Raw genomic sequence first — 20,451 nt, forward strand, 5'->3', positions numbered from 1 at the left:
CAGCTGTAGCTCGAAAACATACGCCTTAATGAAGGACCTGCTGGCACCCAAGAAACCAGCAAGCAAGTCCTTTGAGGAGTTGAGCACACTGGTGAGAGACCACCTGAAGCCAGCGAGCAGCCTACACATGGCCAGACACAGGTTCTACAACTACAGACGCTGTGTGGGCCAGAGCACATCCGACTTTGTGGCGGAACTTCGGAGGCTGGCTAGTTTATGTGAGCTCTCTGATGAAATAAGGAGAGAAGTACTGAGAGACTTTTTTATTGAAGGAATAGGCCACGCAGGCATATTCCGAAAGCTTATAGAGACCAAGAACTTGACCCTAGAGGCAGCAGCACTGGTCGCACAGACATTCTTGGCAGGAGAAGAAGAAACGAGGTTGATCTATACTGCGGGTACGACAACTAACAAAACATCGGAACAAGGGGTTCACAGTGTGAAACGAGCCGCTACCCCCGCACACAGACAAAGGCAGGAGAGCAGGCCTTCAACAGCAGGCAGTGGCGCCAGAAGCCATCAAGGGCCACAGGAATGGCCGTTCACACCTCATCAACCCACAATGCGAGCAATCAACTACAGACTGAGAGAAGCTCAAGAGAGATCAGCCAGACGCAGCTCATCCTTCGGAAACAATGGAAGTGATCTGTGCTGGAGATGTGGGGGAAGGCACTCAACAAAGGGGTATCGATTTCAGCATGCTGTTTGCAGAAACTGCAACTATACAGGGCATCTGGCTCGCATGTGCAGAAAAACAGCAGCTTGGCTGGTATACGAATCAGAAGGGTCGGAAAGCGAACCAGAAGACGTTGGGGACAGTGCCCGGGACGCCGGGGGACAGCGGGTCAACACGATCAATGTCCACTGACTTCCCCTGTGGATTGTCCCCGGAGATCTCCCAGCACTGTTGGGGAGAAGCTGGCTGGCAAAACTAAATTGGAAATGGGATGATGTTCACGCCATGTCATCAGAGGAATGGGCCTCCTGCTCAACAGTTCTAAGTCATTTTAAACATCTCTTTCAGCGAGGTGTGGGCACCTTCAAAGGGGCTAAAGTTAAAATCTACATCACACAGGATGCCAGACCGGTCCATCACAAGGCCAGAGCTGTGCCTTATGTGGTGAGGGAAAAGATTGAACACGAACTGGACCGGCTTCTGCGGGAAGGCATTATCTCACCCATGGAATTTAGCGACTGGGCAAGTCCCATCATCCCCATCATGAAGCCTGATGGATCCGTACGAATCTGTGGGGGTTACAAGTCTACCATAAACAGAGTCTCCCTATAGGACCAATACCCGCTGCTCATAGCGGAGGACCTATTTGCCACATTGGCTGGAGGAAAACTTTTCTCAAAACTAGATCTCACATCTGCGTATATGATGCAAGAACTGACCGAAGAGTCTAAGCTACTCACCACCATCAACATACATCGAGGCCTTTTTATGTACAATCGCTGTCCATTCGGCATCAGGTCGGCAGCTGCTATATTCCAGCGCAACATGGAGAATCTGCTCAAGTCCATCCCGGGGATGGTTGTGTTTCAAAATGACATACTCATCACGGGCAGGAACACCGACTCCCATCTCCGCAATTTGGAGGAAGTACTAAGTCGATTGGATCGGGTCGGCCTAAGAGTTAAGAAATCCAAGTGTCTGTTTCTCGCGCTCGAGGTTGAATTTTTGGGCAGAAGGATTGCCGCTGATGGAATCCACCCAACAGAATCCAAAACCGAAGCAATTCGTCTGGCACCCAGGCCCCGGAATGTCTCGGAACTGTGCGCCTTTCTCGGGCTACTCAATTACTTTGGAAACTTTATGCAGAACTTGAGCACGCTGCTGGAGCCTCTCCACGTGCTACTCAGAAAGGGGTGCGATTGGTTTTGGGGGGACGCTCAAGAACGCGCCTTCAATAAGGCACGCAAACTTCTATGTTCCAACAGTGTTTTAACCTTTTTTGACCCAGGTAAAAAGCTAGTTCTTACATGTGATGCGTCAGCGTACGGGGTCGGGTGCGTTTTACAGCATGTCAATGATGCGGGTAAATTACAACCCATAGCTTATGCCTCCAGGTCACTTTCGCGGGCGAAGCGCGGGTACGGTATGGTTGAGAAGGAGGCGCTCGCGTGCGTGTACGGTGTCAAAAAGATGCACCAATACCTTTTCGGGGCCAAGTTCGCATTAGAAACCGACCACAAACCCCTCACGTCCCTGCTATACGAGTGCAAGGCAATAAATGCCAACGCCTCGGCGCGCATTCAGCGGTGGGCACTCATGCTGGCATCTTACGACTACACAATAAGGCACAGATCAGGCACAGACAATTGTGCCGACGCGCTTAGCAGGCTACCCCTGGTGACCACGGAAGGGTCCGATGAACAGAACTGTGAGATGGTCATGGCAATCAAATCCTTTGAATCCACAGGTTCGCCCATGACGGCTCACCAAATCAGAGCCTGGACGACCAGCGACCCCACGTTATCCTTCGTCAAAAGATGTGTTTTAACTGGTGACTAGGCAGAGGCTCGCGATGCCTGCCCCGAGGAGATCAAACCTTTCTATAGGCGCATGTATGAACTATCACTACAGGCAGACTGCCTGATGTGGGGCAGCCGAATAGTTATGCCCTTGCGAGGCAGAGAGGCGTTTGTCCGGGAGCTCCACCACGAGCACCCGGGGATCGTCTTTATGAAGGCCATAGCCAGATCTCACGTCTGGTGGCCTGGCATTGACGTGGACTTGGAGCTCTGCATACGGCAGTGCACCATTTATGCCCAACTCAGTAATGCCCCCAGGGAGGCCTCCCTAAGCCCCTGGCCCTGGCCCACCAAACCGTGGTCGCGGGTGCATGTAGACTATGCGGGCCCATTCATGGGCAAAATGTTCCTCGTAGTCGTTGATGCATTTTCAAAGTGGATCGAGTGCACCATTTTAAACTCGAGCACCAGCTCCACCACTGTGGAGAGCCCTAGAACCATGTTTGCAATGCACGGCATTCCTGACATATTGGTCAGTGATAATGGTTCGTGCTTCACCAGCACAGAATTTCAAGATTTTATAGCTGACCACGGCATAAATCACGTTAAGACGGCACCGTTCAAGCCGGCCTCCAATGGCCAGGCGGAGCGAGCAGTGCAAATCGTTAAACAAGGCATGCTAAAAATCCACGGTCCCACGCTGCAGAGCCGCCTGTTGCGACTGCTGCTGGCATACAGATCTCGTTCGCATTCGTTGACTGGCACCAAGGCAAACAACTGAACCACAACTAAGACGCTCCACGCGAGAGTGTAGACCACCTGAGAGACTGAATCTATAAAGACAATAAGACCTTGGGAGAGGGTGATGTCATGTATCTCACACTACTGTATATAACTATCTTACCATGCTATACATGACTGTAACCAGATATGACCTGTAACCACAAGCATACTTTACCACCAGGGATGCACTTGTAGGAGACACTGCATACCTATTCCACACAGGTATATCAAGGAAGGTCTCAGGCAAGTGTGGCACTCGAGAGCTGTGAAATGAAGGTGCAGGTCCAGAGTGACCTTGACTTCAGCACGTGCCTCGTGTAAGTCTGTACTGCAGGGTCAGGACTTTACAAAATCAATCAGTTCCTTCCAGGAGCGCAAGAGGCAGCAGGTGGGGCAGTGAGTGGAACAACGCTGTACACTGGGCCGTGCAGCACTGCCGCGTGGGCAGGCTCCTTCCCTCCCTTAAAGGGAAGGGCCATCGCTGCAGGCTCTGCAGAAAAAGATTTACCTTCTCCTCAACAGCAGCCGCGATCCGGACCGATCCGCCCAATGCACTGCAGCAGAGGGCCGGGCTGATCGAGCGCGGGCAAGAAACAAGGAAAAAAATCAAAGAGAGATTTGACTTCTTTTTTACTTACCTCGCCTTTAAGCATCGCCCCCCGAAGCGCCCGGCCTTCCGATGCACACCTCCAGCAGCTGTCGGTATTTTCGCCTGGCGATGCTGCAGGGGTGCAGAAGGGAAGTTCGAGTTCGGGACGTTACCAGGGCGACGCGCACGGCAATGATCTCACAATCTCCGGGCAGAGGAGATCATGGCGCAACGCCATACTGCTGCCAAATTTAGAGGGAGTCGCTGATCTTGCCACGTCTGGCTGCGGACCCATTTGCGGCCCCGGAGCCGAATTTCTCCCCCCATGTTTTTACTGCACGTTGCTGCTGTGGTACAGTACCAAGTGCAAGATGGGACAACCACATTGCTTGAAATTTGATGGCAAAGCCGGCAATGTTAGGCGAGGAGCAACTGGCTAAAAATTAGACCTGACGTCAAGTCACTGAAGTTGTAGTGTTTTTAATTCTGACACTAAGTTCCTTAAAACGTAGCACAAATTGATAGTATATGATTATATTGTATGATGTATGTATGATATATGTATGAAAATAAATCATAGTGAAGGAACACGTTGGAGTCGTCTCGGAGGTAGATTGTGTGTAGGCTGAGGACATCCAGGAGGATTGGACAGAAATTAAAGAGAATCATACTTTTGAAAATAGCCAATGAAATCAATTGTCACAACATCAAATAATTGAACATAAGAACATAAGAAATAGGAGCAGGAGTAGGCCACCTGGCCCCTCGAGCCTGCTCCACCATTATTAAGATCATGGCTAATCTGATCATGGTCTCAGCTCCACTTCCCCACCCGCTCTCCATAACCTTTATTCCCTTATCGCTCAAAAATCTGTCTATCTCCGCCTTAAATATATTCAATGACCCAGCTTCCACAGCTCTCTGGGCAGAGAATTCCACAGATTTACAACTCTCTGAGAGAAGAAATTCTTCCTCATCTCAGTTTTAAATGGGCAGCCCCTTATTCTGAGACTATGTCCCCTAGTTTTAGTTTCCCCTATGAGTGGAAATAGCCTCTCTGCATCCACCTAGCCGAGCCCCCTCATTATCTTATATGTTTTGATAAGATCACCACTCATTCTTCTGAACTCCAATGAGTATAGGCCCAACCTACTCAACCTATCTTCATAAGTCAACCCCTCATCTCCGGAATCAACCTTGTGAACCTTCTCTGAACTGCCTTCAATGCAAGTATATTCTTCCTTAAATACGGAGACCAAAATTAGATGTAGTACTCCAGGTGTGGCCTCACCAATACCCTGTACAGTTGTAGCAGGACTTCTCTGTTTTTATACTCTATCCCCCTTGCACTAAAGGCCAATATTCCATTTGCCTTCCTCATTACTTCTTCTACCTGCATTCTAACTTTTTGTGTTTCATGCACAAGGACCCCCAGGTCCCTCTACTCCAGCACTTTGCAATTTTTCTCCATTTAAATAAAAGGGTAAATTCCCTTTACATTTCATCATTTCAGATCAACAAATTGAGTTCCTTACCTCGGCCGAGCAATGCTGACATGTACGAGAGCATCAAGAAAATACATGCACACTATAGAAACCAATGCCACTGTGGGCAGTGATGATCCATCGCTTTAAATAAACTTTCTGACAGTGTCCATTGCACTTCAGACATTACACTTCAAAGTGGCAAAAATATATTTTTAAAGAAAGACAGTAGTTAAAGATTTTTTTCTGACTTGGAGTGACCATGTTCCAAACACCTGGATCTCTGCAAACTTCCCTCTCCAAAACCTTCAAATCTGTTTAGATTAAGTGAAGAGATGCAGGGATAGTTATAAGTCAGCACTGCCCTCCTTTGGCTGACAAGGGCAAAACAAGGGACAGATTAATTATTTGGCCATGCCCTACTTGGTATGAAAGAACTTGCATTAAATATATAGGACTTTTTGTGGCCCCAAGACATCATAAAGCGCTTCACAGCCAATGAGGTCATTTTTGAAGCGTAGCCACTTTTCTAACCACAGCAATCAACTTGCAAACAGCAAAAGGTCTCACAAACAGCAATGAGATAAATGATCTGATAATCTGTTTTAGTGATGTTGGACACTGATCAAACTCTGCTGCTCTTCTTTGAATAGTGTTTTGGGATCTTTTCCATTCACTTGATCAGGCAGATTGGGCTTCAGTTTAATGACAGCACTTCTAATATTGCAGCACTACCTCAGTACTGTGCCAAAATGTCAGCCTGAATGATTTGGTTAAATCACTGGAGTTTGGCCTGAAATCAAAAAACTTCTGACCCAGATGTGAGCATGCTACCAATTGAGTCAAGGCAACTTTGACAATGCAAACAGAGCTTCTACCAACTTACAAAGGACCTTAAGAGTTGAGTGAAACATCGATTGCTATCCAGCCGTTCCACAACACATAGAAACTGGAAGGGCTTTCACTCCCTGAATAAGCTGCGGATAAGTGATCACTCACTTAGAATAATGAACTTTGGGAGCAAAATGGATCCTTACATCCTGTGCCAATGCACAGTCGTTGTGCTGTCCTAAATGGGTTAGGAATGCTTGACAGCTGCTGGCCGATACAGCTATGAATTGCACCTGTGGCTGTTCATAGAAATTCATAGAAAATTACGACACAGAAGGAGGCCATTCAGCCCATCGTGTCTGTTCCGGTCTGTACCGGTAAATGTGACTCCTCCGAACTAAAGAGAAGACCATGCCAATCAACAAGTAGCACTGAGATGATGAGGAGCTTTGTGGATGCGGATTGCAGGAAATTGAATATTGTATTTACTGCAATATCGATATAAGAAAAGCCAAAGGAATCGGAGCAATTCCTTACGGCTCATTTAAAAAAGGGAGAGAAGGTGGGATTGTAATTACAATGCAAGTGTGACTCCTGCTGGACCAATTTTAAAATTTGATCTTGGGACATGGGGTGTGCAGCCAAGGAACATTTATTGCTGATCCCGAGTTGCCCTGAGAAAGTAATGGCGGGCTGTGATGAATAAACATCATTGCTGTTAATACATTGAATTGGAGGAAAACTTGTTTAGTTTGGCTAATTGTCTGCACATTGCGCCGAATTATCTCATTTGTGCCATGTTCACTGCAGCTTTAGTTCACTGTAATCAGGAGAGTCAGTAATTCAAAGCACAACAATTCTCCTTTCTTTCTCCACAGGGCTTTCTGGTTGCTTTGCTGTACTGCTTCGCCAACGGGGAGGTAAGGAGCTGATTAAATAGCCTCATTGGAAGAAACGCTCTGTGGTAATGGAGTGTTCGTTGTGATGATAATATACGTGTTCTTTATAAGTGAATCACGAATACGCCAGGTTTGATTCTTGGCCCGCGCTAAGTCAGCGAACTTCAGCAGAGGTGCTACAGTTGGCCTCAGTACCCATGGGTGAGGGAGAGGGAAAAGCATCAGTAAAAGAGTTAGTCAATCAGCATGTTCGAGTTGCGAGAGCCTAGTACACCAGGTCCTGCATTAATATTTAGCAGAACTGAGATTACTTTTTCCAGGTTTTGGAACATTTTTAGGACACGTTGTCAACTGCCTGGCAATTGTGGTTACTTAAAAAAGCACCAAATGGCACAAATACATTCTCAGTAATGTTCTATTTACATAAGAACATAAGAACATAAGAATTAGGAACAGGAGTAGGCCATCTAGCCCCTTGAGCCTGCTCCGCCATTCAAAAAGATCTTGGCTGATCTGACCGTGGACTCAGCTCCACTTACCCGCCCGCTCCCCATAACCCTTAATTCCCTTATTGGTTAAAAATCTATCTATCTGTGATTTGAATACATTCAATAAGCTAGCCTCAACTGCTTCCTTGGGCAGAGAATTCCACAGATTCACAACCCTCTGGGAGAAGAAGTTCCTTCTCAACTCGGTTTTAAATTGGCTCCCCCATATTTTGAGGCTGAGCCTCCTGGTTCTAGTCTCCCCGATCAGTGGAAACAACCTCTCTGCCTCTATCTTGTCTATCCCTTTCATTATTTTAAATGTTTCTATAAGATCACCCCTCATCCTTCTGAACTCCAACGAGTAAATACCCAGTCTACTCAATCTATCATCATAAAGTAACCCCCTCATCTCCGGAATCAGCCTAGTGAATCGTCTCTGTATCCCCTCCAAGGCTAGTATATCCTTCCTTAAGTAAGGTGACCAAAACTGCATGAAGTACTCCAGGTGCGGCCTCACCAATACACTGTGCAGTTGCAGCAGGACCTCCCTGCTTTTATACTCCATCCCTCTCGCAATGAAGGCCAACATTCCATTCGCCTTCCTGATTACCTGCTGCACCTGCAAACTAACTTTTTGGGATTCATGCACAAGGACCCCCAAGTCCCTCTGCAACACAGCATGTTGTAATTTCTCCCCATTCAAATAATATTCCCTTTTACTGTTTTTTTCCCCAAGGTGGATGACCTCACATTTTCCGACATTGTATTCTATCTGCCAAACCTTAGCCCATTCGCTTAACCTATCTAAATCTCTTTGCAGCCTCTCTGTGTCCTCTACACAACCCGCTTTCCCACTAATCTTTGTGTCATCTGCAAATTTTGTTGCACGACACTCTGTCCCCTCTTCCAGGTCATCTATGTATATTGTAAACAGTTGTGGTCCCAGCACCAATCCCTGTGGCACACCACTAACCACCGATTTCCAACCCGAAAAGGACCCATTTATCCCGACTCTCTGCTTTCTGTTAGCCAGCCAATTCTCTATCCATGTTAATACATTTCCTCTGACTCCGCGTACCTTTATCTTCTGCAGTAACCTTTTGTGTGGCACCTTATCGAATGCCTTTTGCAAATCTAAATACGCCACATCCATTAGTACACCTCTATCCACCATGCTCGTTACATCCTCAAAGAATTCCAGTAAATTAGTTAAACATGATTTCCCCTTCATGAATCCATGCTGCGTCTACTTGATTGCACTATTCCTATCGAGATGTCCCGCTATTTCTTCCTTAATGATAACTTCAAGCATTTTCCACATTACAGATGTTAAACTAACCGGCCTATAATTACCTGCCTTTTGTCTGCCCCCTTTTTTAAACAGAGGCGTTACATTAGCTGCTTTCCAATCCGCTGGTACCTCCCCAGAGTCCAGAGAATTTTGGTAGATTATAACGAATGCATCTGCTATAACTTCCGCCATCTCTTTTAATACCCTGGGATGCATTTCATCAGGACCAGGGGACTTGTCTACCTTGAGTCCCATTAGCCTGTCCAGCACTACCCCGCTAGTGATAGTGATTGTCTCAAGGTCCTCCCTTCCCACATTCCCGTGACCAGCAATTTTTGGCATGGTTTTTGTGTCTTCCACTGTGAAGACCAAAGCAAAATAATTGTTTAAGGTCTCAGCCATTTCCACATTTCTCATTATTAAATCCTCCTTCTCATCTTCAAAGGGACCAACATTTACTTTAGTCACTCTCTTCCGTTTTATATATCGGTAAAAGCTTTTATTATCTGTTTTTATGTTTTGCGCAAGTTTACTTTTGTAATCTATCTTTCCTTTCTTTATTGCTTTCTTAGTCATTCTTTGCTGTCGTTTAAAATTTTCCCAATCTTCTAGTTTCCCCTAACCTTGGCCACCTTATACGCATTGGTTTTTAATTTGATACTCACCTTTATTTCCTTGGTTATCTACGGCTGGTTATCCCTCCTCTTATCGCCCTTCTTTTTCACTGGAATATATTTTTGTTGAGCACTATGAAAGAGCTCCTTAAAAGTCCTCCACTGTTGCTCAATTGTGTCACCGTTTAGTCTATGTTCCCAGTTTACTTTCGCTAACTCTGCCCTCATCCCACTGTAGTCCCCTTTGTTTAAGCATAGTACGCTCGTTTGAGACACTACTTCCTCACCCTCAATCTGTATTACAAATTCAACCATACTGTGATCACTTATTCTGAGAGGATCTTTTACTAGGAGATCGTTTATTATTCCTGTCTCATTACAGAGGACCAGATCTAAGATAGCTTGCAGGTTCTGTAACATACTGTTCTATGAAACAATCCCGTATGCATTCTATGAATTCCTCCTCAAGGCTACCCCGTTAGATTTGATTTAACCAATCGATATGTAGGTTAAAATCCCCCATGATTACTGCCGTTCCTGTATCACATGCCTCTATTATTCCCTTGATTATTGTCCGCCCCATCATGAAGTTATTATTTGGGGGCCTATAAACTACGCCCACCAGTGACTTTTTCCCCTTACTATCTCTAATCTCCACCCACAATGATTCAACATTTTGTTCATTAGAGCTAATATCATCTCTGACAACTGCCCTGATATCATTCTTTATTCACAGAGCTACCCCACCTCCTTTCCCTTCTTGTCTATCCTTCCGAATTGTCAGATACCCCTGTATGTTTAATTCCCAGTCTTGGCCACCCTGCAACCACGTTTCTGTAATGGCCACCAAATCATACCCATTTGTAATGATTTGTGTCATCAACTCATTTACTTTATTTCGAATGCTGCGTGCGTTTAGGTAGAGTGTTTTAATACTAGTTTTTAAACCATGATTTTTAGTTTTGACCCCTCCTGCAGCCCCTTTATATTCATACATATTGTCCCTTCCTATCACCTTGTGGTTTACACTTACCCCAGTGCTACTCTGCTCTGTTGCCTCCTGCCTTTTGCATTCTTTCTTGGAGTCCTGTTCATCTGCACTCTCACCCACTCTAACTAGCTCAGAGCCCTCTCCTGGGTTCCGAATACTCCTTGCATTGAGGCACCGATCTTTCAGGCTTTTTATTACATTTTGACCCTTTAGAATTTTGCTGTACATTGGCCCTTTTTGTTTTTTGCCTTGGGTTTCTCTGCCCTCCACTCATCTCCTTCCTGCCTTTTGCTTCTGTCTCCATTTTGTTTCCCTCTGTCTCCTTGCATTGGTTCCCATCCCCCTGCCATATTAGTTTAACTCCTCCCCAACAGCACTAGCAAACACTCCCCCGAGGTCATTGGTTCCGGTCCTGCCCAGGTGTAGACCGTCCGGTTTGTACTGGTCCCACCTCCCCCAGAACCGGTTCCAATGCCCCAGGAATTTGAATCCCTCCCTGCTGCACCACTGCTCAAGCCACGTATTCATCTGCGCTATCCTGCGATTCCTACTCTGACTAGCACGTGGCACTGGTAGCAATCCCGCGATTACTACTTTTGAGGTCCTACTTTTTAATTTAGCTCCTAGCTCCTTAAATTCATCTTGTAGGACCCCATCCCTTTTTTTACCTATGTCGTTGGTACCAATGTGCACCACAACAACTGGCTGTTCTCCATCCCTTTTCAGAATGTCTTGCACCCGCTCCCAGACATCCTTGACCCTTGCACCAGGAATGCAACATACCATCCTGGAGTCTCAGTTTTTATTTATTGATTTTAATACAGGCCCTACAATTCGTTTCCACGGTTTGTTTACTGTCAGGAATTACTGCTAAGAACAAAAATAGAGCTGGACTATTTGTGTGTTCGTGTGTGTGTGTCTGCTTGCCTCCGTCTCCGTGTGTCTCTCATTCTATTTCTGTGCATACATCTGTGTGTCCTGTGCAAGAGCTCCCTCTAGAGGACTCAGCTTATTATGTCCCATGGACCTGTGCTTTTTTATTGGGCTGGATTTTGCTCTCAGCAGCGAGCGAACGTTGCCAGCCGTTCATTACACTTACACTTACCCACAGACTTTCTATGGGATCTTGCATTGAAACTCACTGTAAATTAGAGAGCCATTTTGGCACAGCACCCTCTACAGCGGATCTGAGACCTTTGTGAACAGGCCAAGCAACTGTGTGCCTCCTTAACCATTCAGATTGAAGAATCGTTAATGCGGATCACGGAGTCTGAACCAGGAAGTGTAACTTAGAATATTTAATTCAATGTCAAATTATGTACAAAATGCGAAATAAAGCGAGAGGGAAAAAAAAGATGGGAATAAGAGAGAGAAAAGAGATGACCGAGAGATTGTTTGGCAGTAATTAAGACTTGTCACCAATGTTCCCTGCAAGCTGCGCTTTGTTCTGCACAGCCTGTTTCTTTTAACGCACGGTTGCTTTAAATTTCTGCGAGTGCGTGTTATTCACATGGTAAAAGCCGGTGAGCGACCTGCACGGTACCTTTGAGATTATTGGGTGGCCGCGCACCTTAGAAAGAAAGAAAGATTTACATTTATATTGCGCCTTTCATGACCAATGGATGTATCAAAGCGCTTTACAACCAATGAAGTACTTTTGGAGTGCAGTCACTGTTGTAATGTGGGAAACGAGGCAGCCAATTTGCAGCAAGTTCCCACAAACAGCATTGTGATAGTGACCAGTTAATCTGTTTTTGTTATGTTGATCGAGAGATGAATATTGGCCAGGACACTGGGGATAACTCCCCTGCTCTTCGAAATAGTACCATGGGATCTTTTACATCCACCTGACAGGGCAGAGGGGGGTCGGTTTAAAGTCCAATCCATAAGAACATAAGAACATAAGAATTAGGAACAGGAGTAGGCCATCTAGCCCCTCGAGCCTGCTCCGCCATTCAATAAGATCATGGCTGATCTGGCCGTGGACTCAGCTCCACTTACCCGCCCTCTCCCCGTAACCCTTAATTCCCTTATTGGTTAAAAATCTATCTATCTGTGATTTGAATACATTCAATGAGCTAGCCTCAACTGCTTCCTTGGGCAGAGAATTTCACAGATTCACAACCCTCTGGGAGAAGAAATTCCTTCTCAACTCGGTTTTAAATTGGCTCCCCCGTATTTTGAGGCTGTGCCCCCTAGTTCTAGCCTCCCCTACCAGTGGAAACAACCTCTCTGCCTCTATCTTGTCTATCCCTTTCATGATTTTAAATGTTTCTATAAGATCACCCCGCATCCTTCTGAACTCCAACGAGTAAAGACCCAGTCTACTCAATCTATCATCATAAGGTAACCCCCTCATCTCCGGAATCAGCCTAGTGAATCGTCTCTGTACCCCCTCCAAAGCCAGTATACCCTTCCTTAAGTAAGGTGACCAAAACTGCACGCAGTACTCCAGGTGCGGCCTTACCAATACTCGATACAGTTGCAGCAGGACGTCCCAGCTTTTGTACTCCATCCCTCTCGCAATGAAGGCCAACATTCCATTCGCCTTCCTGATTATCTGCTGCACCTGCAAACTAACTTTTTGGGATTCATGCACAAGGACCCCCAGGTCACTCTGCATCTCAGCATGTTGTAATTTCTCCCCATTCAAATAATATTCCCTTTTACTGTTTTTTTTCCCAAGGTGGATGACCTCACACTTTCCGACATTGTATTCCATCTGCCAAACCTTCACCCATTCGCTTAACCTATCCAAATCTCTTTGCAGCCTCTCTGTGTCCTCTACACAACCCGCTTTCCCACTAATCTTTGTGTCATCTGCAAATTTTGTTGCACTACACTCTGTCCCCTCTTCCAGGTCATCTATGTATATTGTAAACAGTTGTGGTCCCAGCACCAATCCCTGTGGCACATCACTAACCATCGATTTCCAACCCGAAAAGGACCCATTTATCCCGACTCTCTGCTTTCTGTTAGCCAGCCAATTCTCTATCCATGTTAATACATTTCCTCTGACTCCGCGTACCTCTATCTTCTGCAGTATCCTTTTGTATGGCACCTTATCGAATGCCTTTTGCAAATCTAAATACACCACATCCATCGGTACACCTCTATCCACCATGCTTGTTATATCCTCAAAGAATTCTAGTAAATTAGTTAAACATGATTTCCCCTTCATGAATCCCTGCTGCGTCTACTTGATTGCACTATTCCTATCGAGATGTCCCGCTATTTCTTCCTTAATGATAGTTTCAAGCATTTTCCCCACTACAGATGTTAAACTAACTGGCCTATAGTTACCTGCCTTTTGTCTGCCCCCTTTTTTAAACAGAGGCATTATATTAGCTGCTTTCCAATCCGCTGGTACCTCCCCAGAGTCCAGAGAATTTTGGTAGATTATAACGAATGCATCTGCTATAACTTCCGCCATCTCTTTTAATACCCTAGGATGCATTTCATCAGGACCAGGGGACTTGTCTACCTTGAGTCCCATTAGCCTGTCCAGCACTATCCCCCTAGTGATAGTGATTGTCTCAAGGTCCTCCCTTCCCACATTCCCGTGACCAGCAATTTTTGGCATGGTTTTTGTGTCTTCCACTGTGAAGATCGAAGCAAAGTAATTGTTTAAGGTCACAGCCATTTCCACATTTCCCATTATTAAATCCTTCTCATCTTCTAAGGGACCAACATTTACTTTAGTCACTCTTTTCCGTTTTATATATCTGTCAAAGCTTTTACTATCTGTTTTTATGTTTTGCGCAAGTTAACGTTCGAAATCTATTTTTCCTTTCTTTAATGCTTTTTTAGTCATTCTTTGCTGTTGTTTAAAATTTTCCCAATCCTCTAGTTTCCCATTAACCTTGGCCACCTTATACGCATTCGTCTTTGATTTGATACTCTCCTTTATTTCCTTGGTTATCCACGGCTGGTTATCCCTTCTCTTACCGCCCTTCTTTTTCACTGGAGACGGAACATGGCTTATTGTGCCATTAAAAATGTACTTACAGTGGAATTGACAAAGCCCTAACAATTTCAGGCGAGTGTAATGGGTATATGTCACATAAGTACTGCAACGTCACGGCTTTCCATGTCTCTTGCTGAGATGTAGTGCAGCTTCTGGAGGAGCAGGGCAACTCCATGTTTAACTGCGCATGTGCAGTCACTGGAAGTTGCTGTCCAATTTACACTTTAATAATAGCGAGCACTGTTGGCCTCACCGTTATATCTACCATGAAATTCAGCCCATACATGTGGCCAGAGTTTCCTGGTTCTGTGAATGTGTGGAAATTGTGAGCAGAAGGAGAAAACCTTTATGTTTTAGCTTTTATCAATAATCTGAGCATTCATTTTTAATAAAATTACTTTTGTTTTAATTGATACCCTGCGTAATTAATTGCGTTCAGAATCTCGAAGCAGGCTCTAATTTTTTTTTTGTTGGACTTTCCCGATCAGGTCCAAACAGAATTGAAAATGCGGTGGAGGTGCTGGCTGTTGGCGAATCACTTTGCGTGCATCGGCTGCGTCTTTGGCAAGCACTTCAAATACCTGGGGAAATGCTCCAAGCCCAGGTCCAACAGTTATATCAACAGCAGCAGCTACTACTTCAGCGACACCAGAACTTCCAGCATGCAACTGAGCACAGCGCCCATGACAGAGCTGCAGGCACACAAGGCCATCCCACTGGAGCGGTTCAGCCGGACTAGTGTGTCCGAGAGCAGCGAAGGAGAGGGAGGCGTAGGAGAGAGCGCAATGTGAGGGCCAGATATAAGCCAGATGTAAGCCACATGTAAGGGCCAGATGTAAGCACTAAATGTAAGGGCCAGATATAAGAGCTAGATGCATCGACAGGCCTTGGCGAGCCAAGTATAGCATTGAGTACTGTAAGGTGTGAATTCCTTTAATACAAGAAGTGCATTAAGGAGTCAACAGCAATACTATCTGAACCTGCTTTGTGGCTGACTTCTATTTTCTGTTGTAAATATTGAATCTTGCGAGTGATCAGGTTTAACAGCAAGTGATTTTAACCCCTTGCTCTTCTAACGGTTCAGTTGGTGTGACCAGTGTAGAACTGTGCCGTGCAGAGCAGGAGCATGCCAGAGTTGACTCTTGGCCGACGCCAAGTCAGCTGATGTCAGCAGAGGTACTACAGTTGGCCTCAGTGCCCAGAGGTTAGGGAGAAAGAAAAAGAGTCGGCCATTTTCTGGATTGCTACCCAGTCAGCCCTGGAAAGGTCGTGTGTGTGGACGTCTGACGGGCGTGAGTGCAGTCGTCGTGGCCACCTGTCTGACACACGTTGTCCCGGCTCACACCATTTCCAGCACAGGCCAGTGTTATAGAGAGAGGTTTTAGAGGGAAGAAAAGCCCAACGCAAGTTTGATGTGATCCTTTCGTCCTATTTTGGGGACAGCAATAAGTTTATCTTTGTAATATTTACCTACTTTGACCATATGTCTTTCTATTGCGTCAATAGGAGAACAGTTATGGTCCCTCTGTTTTTGGACCAAGCACTGTAGGGCATCATAATGTGACCAAGCAAAAACGGAAAATAGCTTGTACATATTGTGCACTAAAGTAAACATTCCCCTCACCCCCAATTTTGGGGCATCTTCTGCAATATAAAATTATAAGTCACTAATTGTATGCATATTTAATATTGTTGATGGGATTTATTTTTTACAAAGGATGTGTCCAGACAAAAAAGTTTATTAAACTACACAATGATAAACATTTGCACAGCTTCTAACTCCAAGCTTTCGTTGTTTTTATTAAGATAGATACTGTTATGTATATAATGACTCAAAAGACTTGTTACTGTAAACTCACTCAGGTGTAAACCTGGTCCACTTTATTCGCGCCCCAAAGTGATTACAAGACATGGTACCAGCACTTGTATACCAGGGCCTGCACACATGCGCCTACAGCCCTATGACCTCCGACAGTGGGGCCCCCTGGTGTCTAGTGACCCCAAGCATCAATACATGACAGAGACAACGGGAAAGGCTGCCTACCAATGTCAAGTGACAATGATGGCAGAAGTGAGCATTACAGTGCAGGGAGACACGCGCATCAAGCCATCAGCTTCCTTCCTGTTCTCTCCTCCCTGCATTTGACTAAATTAAAACAGAGTGACTTCTGCCGACGACCGGAAGCTGCGCAGAAACCGTTCTGCGCATTCATCTGGAACCGGAAGCTCCTTTTTTTTCTCCACAGAGCATATTTGACCGTCATTTTTCCTCACAGCCTGCTTTCTCCCACCATTTTTGAAGTAGCCCGTACCCTCCCGGCATTTTTCCTGCTCCCTCCCCGGTATCTTTGAACCAGTTCGCTTCTTCCCGGCATTAAAAAAGGATTCTTTAACGTACCTGCTCCCGTGACGAACCGCAGTTGGCAGCAGTCGCATCCTCATTTAAAAAGTGGGTGAAGAATTCAGCGACGGTTGTTAAAGAAAGAAAGAACTTGCATTTATATACAACCATATTGCATCCTCGCGACATCTCAAAGTGCTTTCGGAACACAGGAACATGAGTGACCCACTCTGCCCCTCGAACCTGTTCCGCCATTCAATTAGATCATACCCTCAACTCCATTGCCCACCTTAACTGCATATCCCGTGATACGCTTACCTAACAAAACTTATTGATCTCAGTCTTGAAAATTTCAATTAACCCAGCCTCCAACAGCCTTTTGGACAAGAGTTCCAGATTTCTGCTACCCGTTGTGTGAAGAAATGCACACTTGAATGGCCTAGCTCTAATTTTAAGATTGTGCCTCTAGGTTCTGGATTGCCCACCAGAGGAAAAAGTGTTTCTTAATCTACTCTAATGAATCCGTTTATCATTTTTAAAAATTCATTCATGAGATGTGGGTGTCGTTGGCAAGGCCAGCATTTATTGTCCATCCCTAATTGCCCTTGAGAAGCTGGTGGTGAGCCGCCTTCTTGAACCGCTGCAGTCCGTGTGGTGAAGGTATTCCCACAATGCTGTTAGGGAGGGCGTTCCAGGATTTTGACCCTGTGACGATGAAGCAACGGTGATATATTTCCAAGTCAGGATGGTGTGTGACTTGGAGGGGGAATTTGCAGGTAGTAGTGTTCCCATTCACCTGCTACCCTTGTCCTTCTAGGTGGTAGAGGTCGCGGGTTTGGGATATGCTGTGAAGAAACTTTGGTAGTGTAGATTGTAGATGGTAAACACTGCAACCATGTTGCGCCAATGGTGGAGGGAGTGAATGTTTAAGGTGGTGAATGGGTGTCGATCAAACGGGTTGCCTTATCCTGAATGGTGTCGAGCTTCTTGAGCGTTGGAGCTGCACTCATCCAGGCAAGTGGAGAGTATTCCATCACACTCCTGATGTGTGCCTTGTAGATGGTGGAAAGGCTTTGGGGAGTGAGGAGGTGAGACACTCGCCACAGAATACCCAGCATCTGACCCGCTCTTGATGATGGGGGAATTCAACAATGGTAATGCCATGTAATGCCAAGGGGAGGTGGTTAGACTCTCTCTTGTTGGAGATGGCCATTGCTCGGCACTTGTGTAGCGCAAATGTTACTTGCCAATTATCAGCCCAAACCGGGATGTAGTCCCGGTCTTGCTGCATGAGGGCATGGACTGCTTCGTTATCTGAGGGATTGTGAATAGAACTGAACATGGTGCAGTCATCAGCGGACACGCCCATCTGACCGTACGATGGAGGGAAGGCTTTGAATGCAAGTGACATTTGCTTTATAAATAAAATAGCAGCTTACGAAGATTATAGATGCAATATCACCCTTTCAAGACACAGGAATCTGATAACGTCATCAGACCAGCTTCCTGTTAAGTGGCCAAGAGCCCCGCAGAGTGGGCTTAACAAGTCCCATCAAGGGACGGTTGCTGTCAGAGGGCGGGCTGGAGCTGGGAGCACATTTCCCGCACACCACCGATACCACCCGCACCCAACTCGCACCCGTTGGCGAAATCATGGCCCATGTGTGAGCGTTGACGGAGATACGAGAGGGCTGCTATCACCAGTGGAACCATACGTTTATTAGGAAGCTGCACCTTCTGGAGAGCAGGGAGAAAACTGGGAACAACACCGACCAAGGGAAGAATGACCAGGCCACAACTTGCTCAGTAACAGAGCAGGAAGTGGGCAATGCACCACAGGTCCGTGTCCTCCTCTACACAGTGACCCAGGCTGCATTTAAAGTTTGTCTCATGTCTTCCTGCAACCTCCTGCATTCTTCCTCACAGTTTCTCATACTCCTAATTTGGCACCATCAACCAAATTCTATATAATGCCTCGCGCCTGTGTCCAAATCAATTTCCTAAAAACCAAAGGGATTGCAGCGCAGGTCTCTGGGGTAGAACACGACCAGCATTCTGCTAATTTGTATCTGTCTATCTTTCTCACTCTTCGGTAGTCTGTAACATGCCCCCAACATGGTAACAAATCCCTAATTAATGTCGTAACTTTGCTCAAACAGATTCTGTCTGAGCACCACTATCAATAATAACCTCCCCTTCCATGGCTATAATCATATTTTGAATTAATTAGGTCACCCAACCACTCCTTATTTTAAGTCTCTGTATTGCCTGAAAAGTTATAGCTGGGAATATTGAATTATCAGTCTTGCCTTTGCTGACCACAAGCTTTATCAAGGTTACAGCATCATAGCCATCCATTCTAATTAGTGCCTCCGGTTCCACAGCTTTATTACTAACATTTTGCACATTTACATATAAACATCGCAACCCTGAAACATTATGGGTTCAAGTTCCACTCCAAGGACTTGAGCACATAAATCTAGGCTGACATTCCAGTGCAGTGCTGAGGGAGTGCTGCACTATCAGAGGTACCGTCTTTTGGATGAGATGTTAAACCGAGGCCCCGTCTACCCTCTCAAGTGGACGTAATAGATCCCATGGCACTTTTTTGAAGAAGAGCAAGGGAGATGTCCCCGGTGTCCTGGCCAATATTTATCCCTCAATCAACATAACAATAAAACAGATTATCTGGTCATTATCACATTGCTGTTTGTGGGAGCTTGCTTGCTTGTGTGCAAATTGGCTGCTGCGTTTCCCAAATTACAACAGTGACTACACTCCAAAAGTACTTCATTGGCTTTGAGACATCAGGTGGTCATGAAAGGTACTCTATTCATAACTTCTCTCCTATCTGCCCCAAAGTACATCCCCTCCCCCTAGAGTTTACCATGTAGGTTGCTCCCCCTTTCACTTGATTTGTTTTTAAACCGTACCGAATATCCTAAGTGCCCTCCCCCAACCCCCACCTTATTACAGAACCTTGGTACAATGCTCGAGTCCAAAGCTTCCTTCCCCACATCCTTTCCATTACCCAGACCACTTTCTTCCATCTTGTAACATTTCCTGCCCTGTTTCTCCCCCACTGCTGGAAAAACTTTAATCATCCATACCTTTATCAATTTGAAGCTATATTTCTTAACTGTTCTGCCAGTCAGTCTCCACACATTATAATTCATTCCGTTCTCACCCACACTAAGGGCTCAATTTTCCCCAGTGATTTGCGCCGTTTTTTTTGAGCAGGCTGCTTTTTTTGGCCTAAGTTAAAAATCCACAGTTTCTCCAATCAACCTGCACCAGCGTAACTCAAGTTAGTGACGATTTGTTTTTAGGTTAGTTTTTTTTTCAGCCAAAGGGGGCGTAACCTGCCACCCGCGCCAATTTAGGCCATTTAGGGAAGTTTGGCCAGTTGAGAGTTACTCCAGCTCTGCTTCGACCAGCGTATGTGGCCTCTGCAGAAAACCCTTCTGGAGAGTTAAGGAAATCGGCGCAGGTAAGTGCAGCAGATGCCCGGACAGCAGGAAAGGTGAGAGAGAGAGAGAGAAGGAGAGAGAGACACATTTGGGCGGGGGGAGCGGACCGGCAAGCCCTTCGGCCAGGGCTAGGGGCAGGGGTAGCGGGACTAGCTTTAATAATTGGAGGTAAGTTGCTGCAATATATTTTAATGTGTTTTTAAGTTGATGCAATGTGTTTTAATGTGT

General features: G+C 45.7%; 1 protein-coding gene across 1 annotated transcript in view; it reads left to right on the forward strand.

Moving 5' to 3' along the window:
* The window catches only part of LOC139226203 (glucagon-like peptide 2 receptor), a 93,356-nt gene that overhangs the window by 71,092 nt on the left and 1,813 nt on the right, over nucleotides 1–20,451 (forward strand). Inside the window, exons 12-13 of the mRNA XM_070856833.1 lie at nucleotides 7,041–7,082; nucleotides 14,901–15,182. Coding sequence (XP_070712934.1) covers nucleotides 7,041–7,082; nucleotides 14,901–15,182 — 324 coding nt within the window. The remainder of the gene's footprint in view (nucleotides 1–7,040; nucleotides 7,083–14,900; nucleotides 15,183–20,451) is intronic.

This window comes from Pristiophorus japonicus, chromosome 16 (genome assembly GCF_044704955.1).
Source record: "Pristiophorus japonicus isolate sPriJap1 chromosome 16, sPriJap1.hap1, whole genome shotgun sequence".
Taxonomy (NCBI): domain Eukaryota; kingdom Metazoa; phylum Chordata; class Chondrichthyes; family Pristiophoridae; genus Pristiophorus; species Pristiophorus japonicus.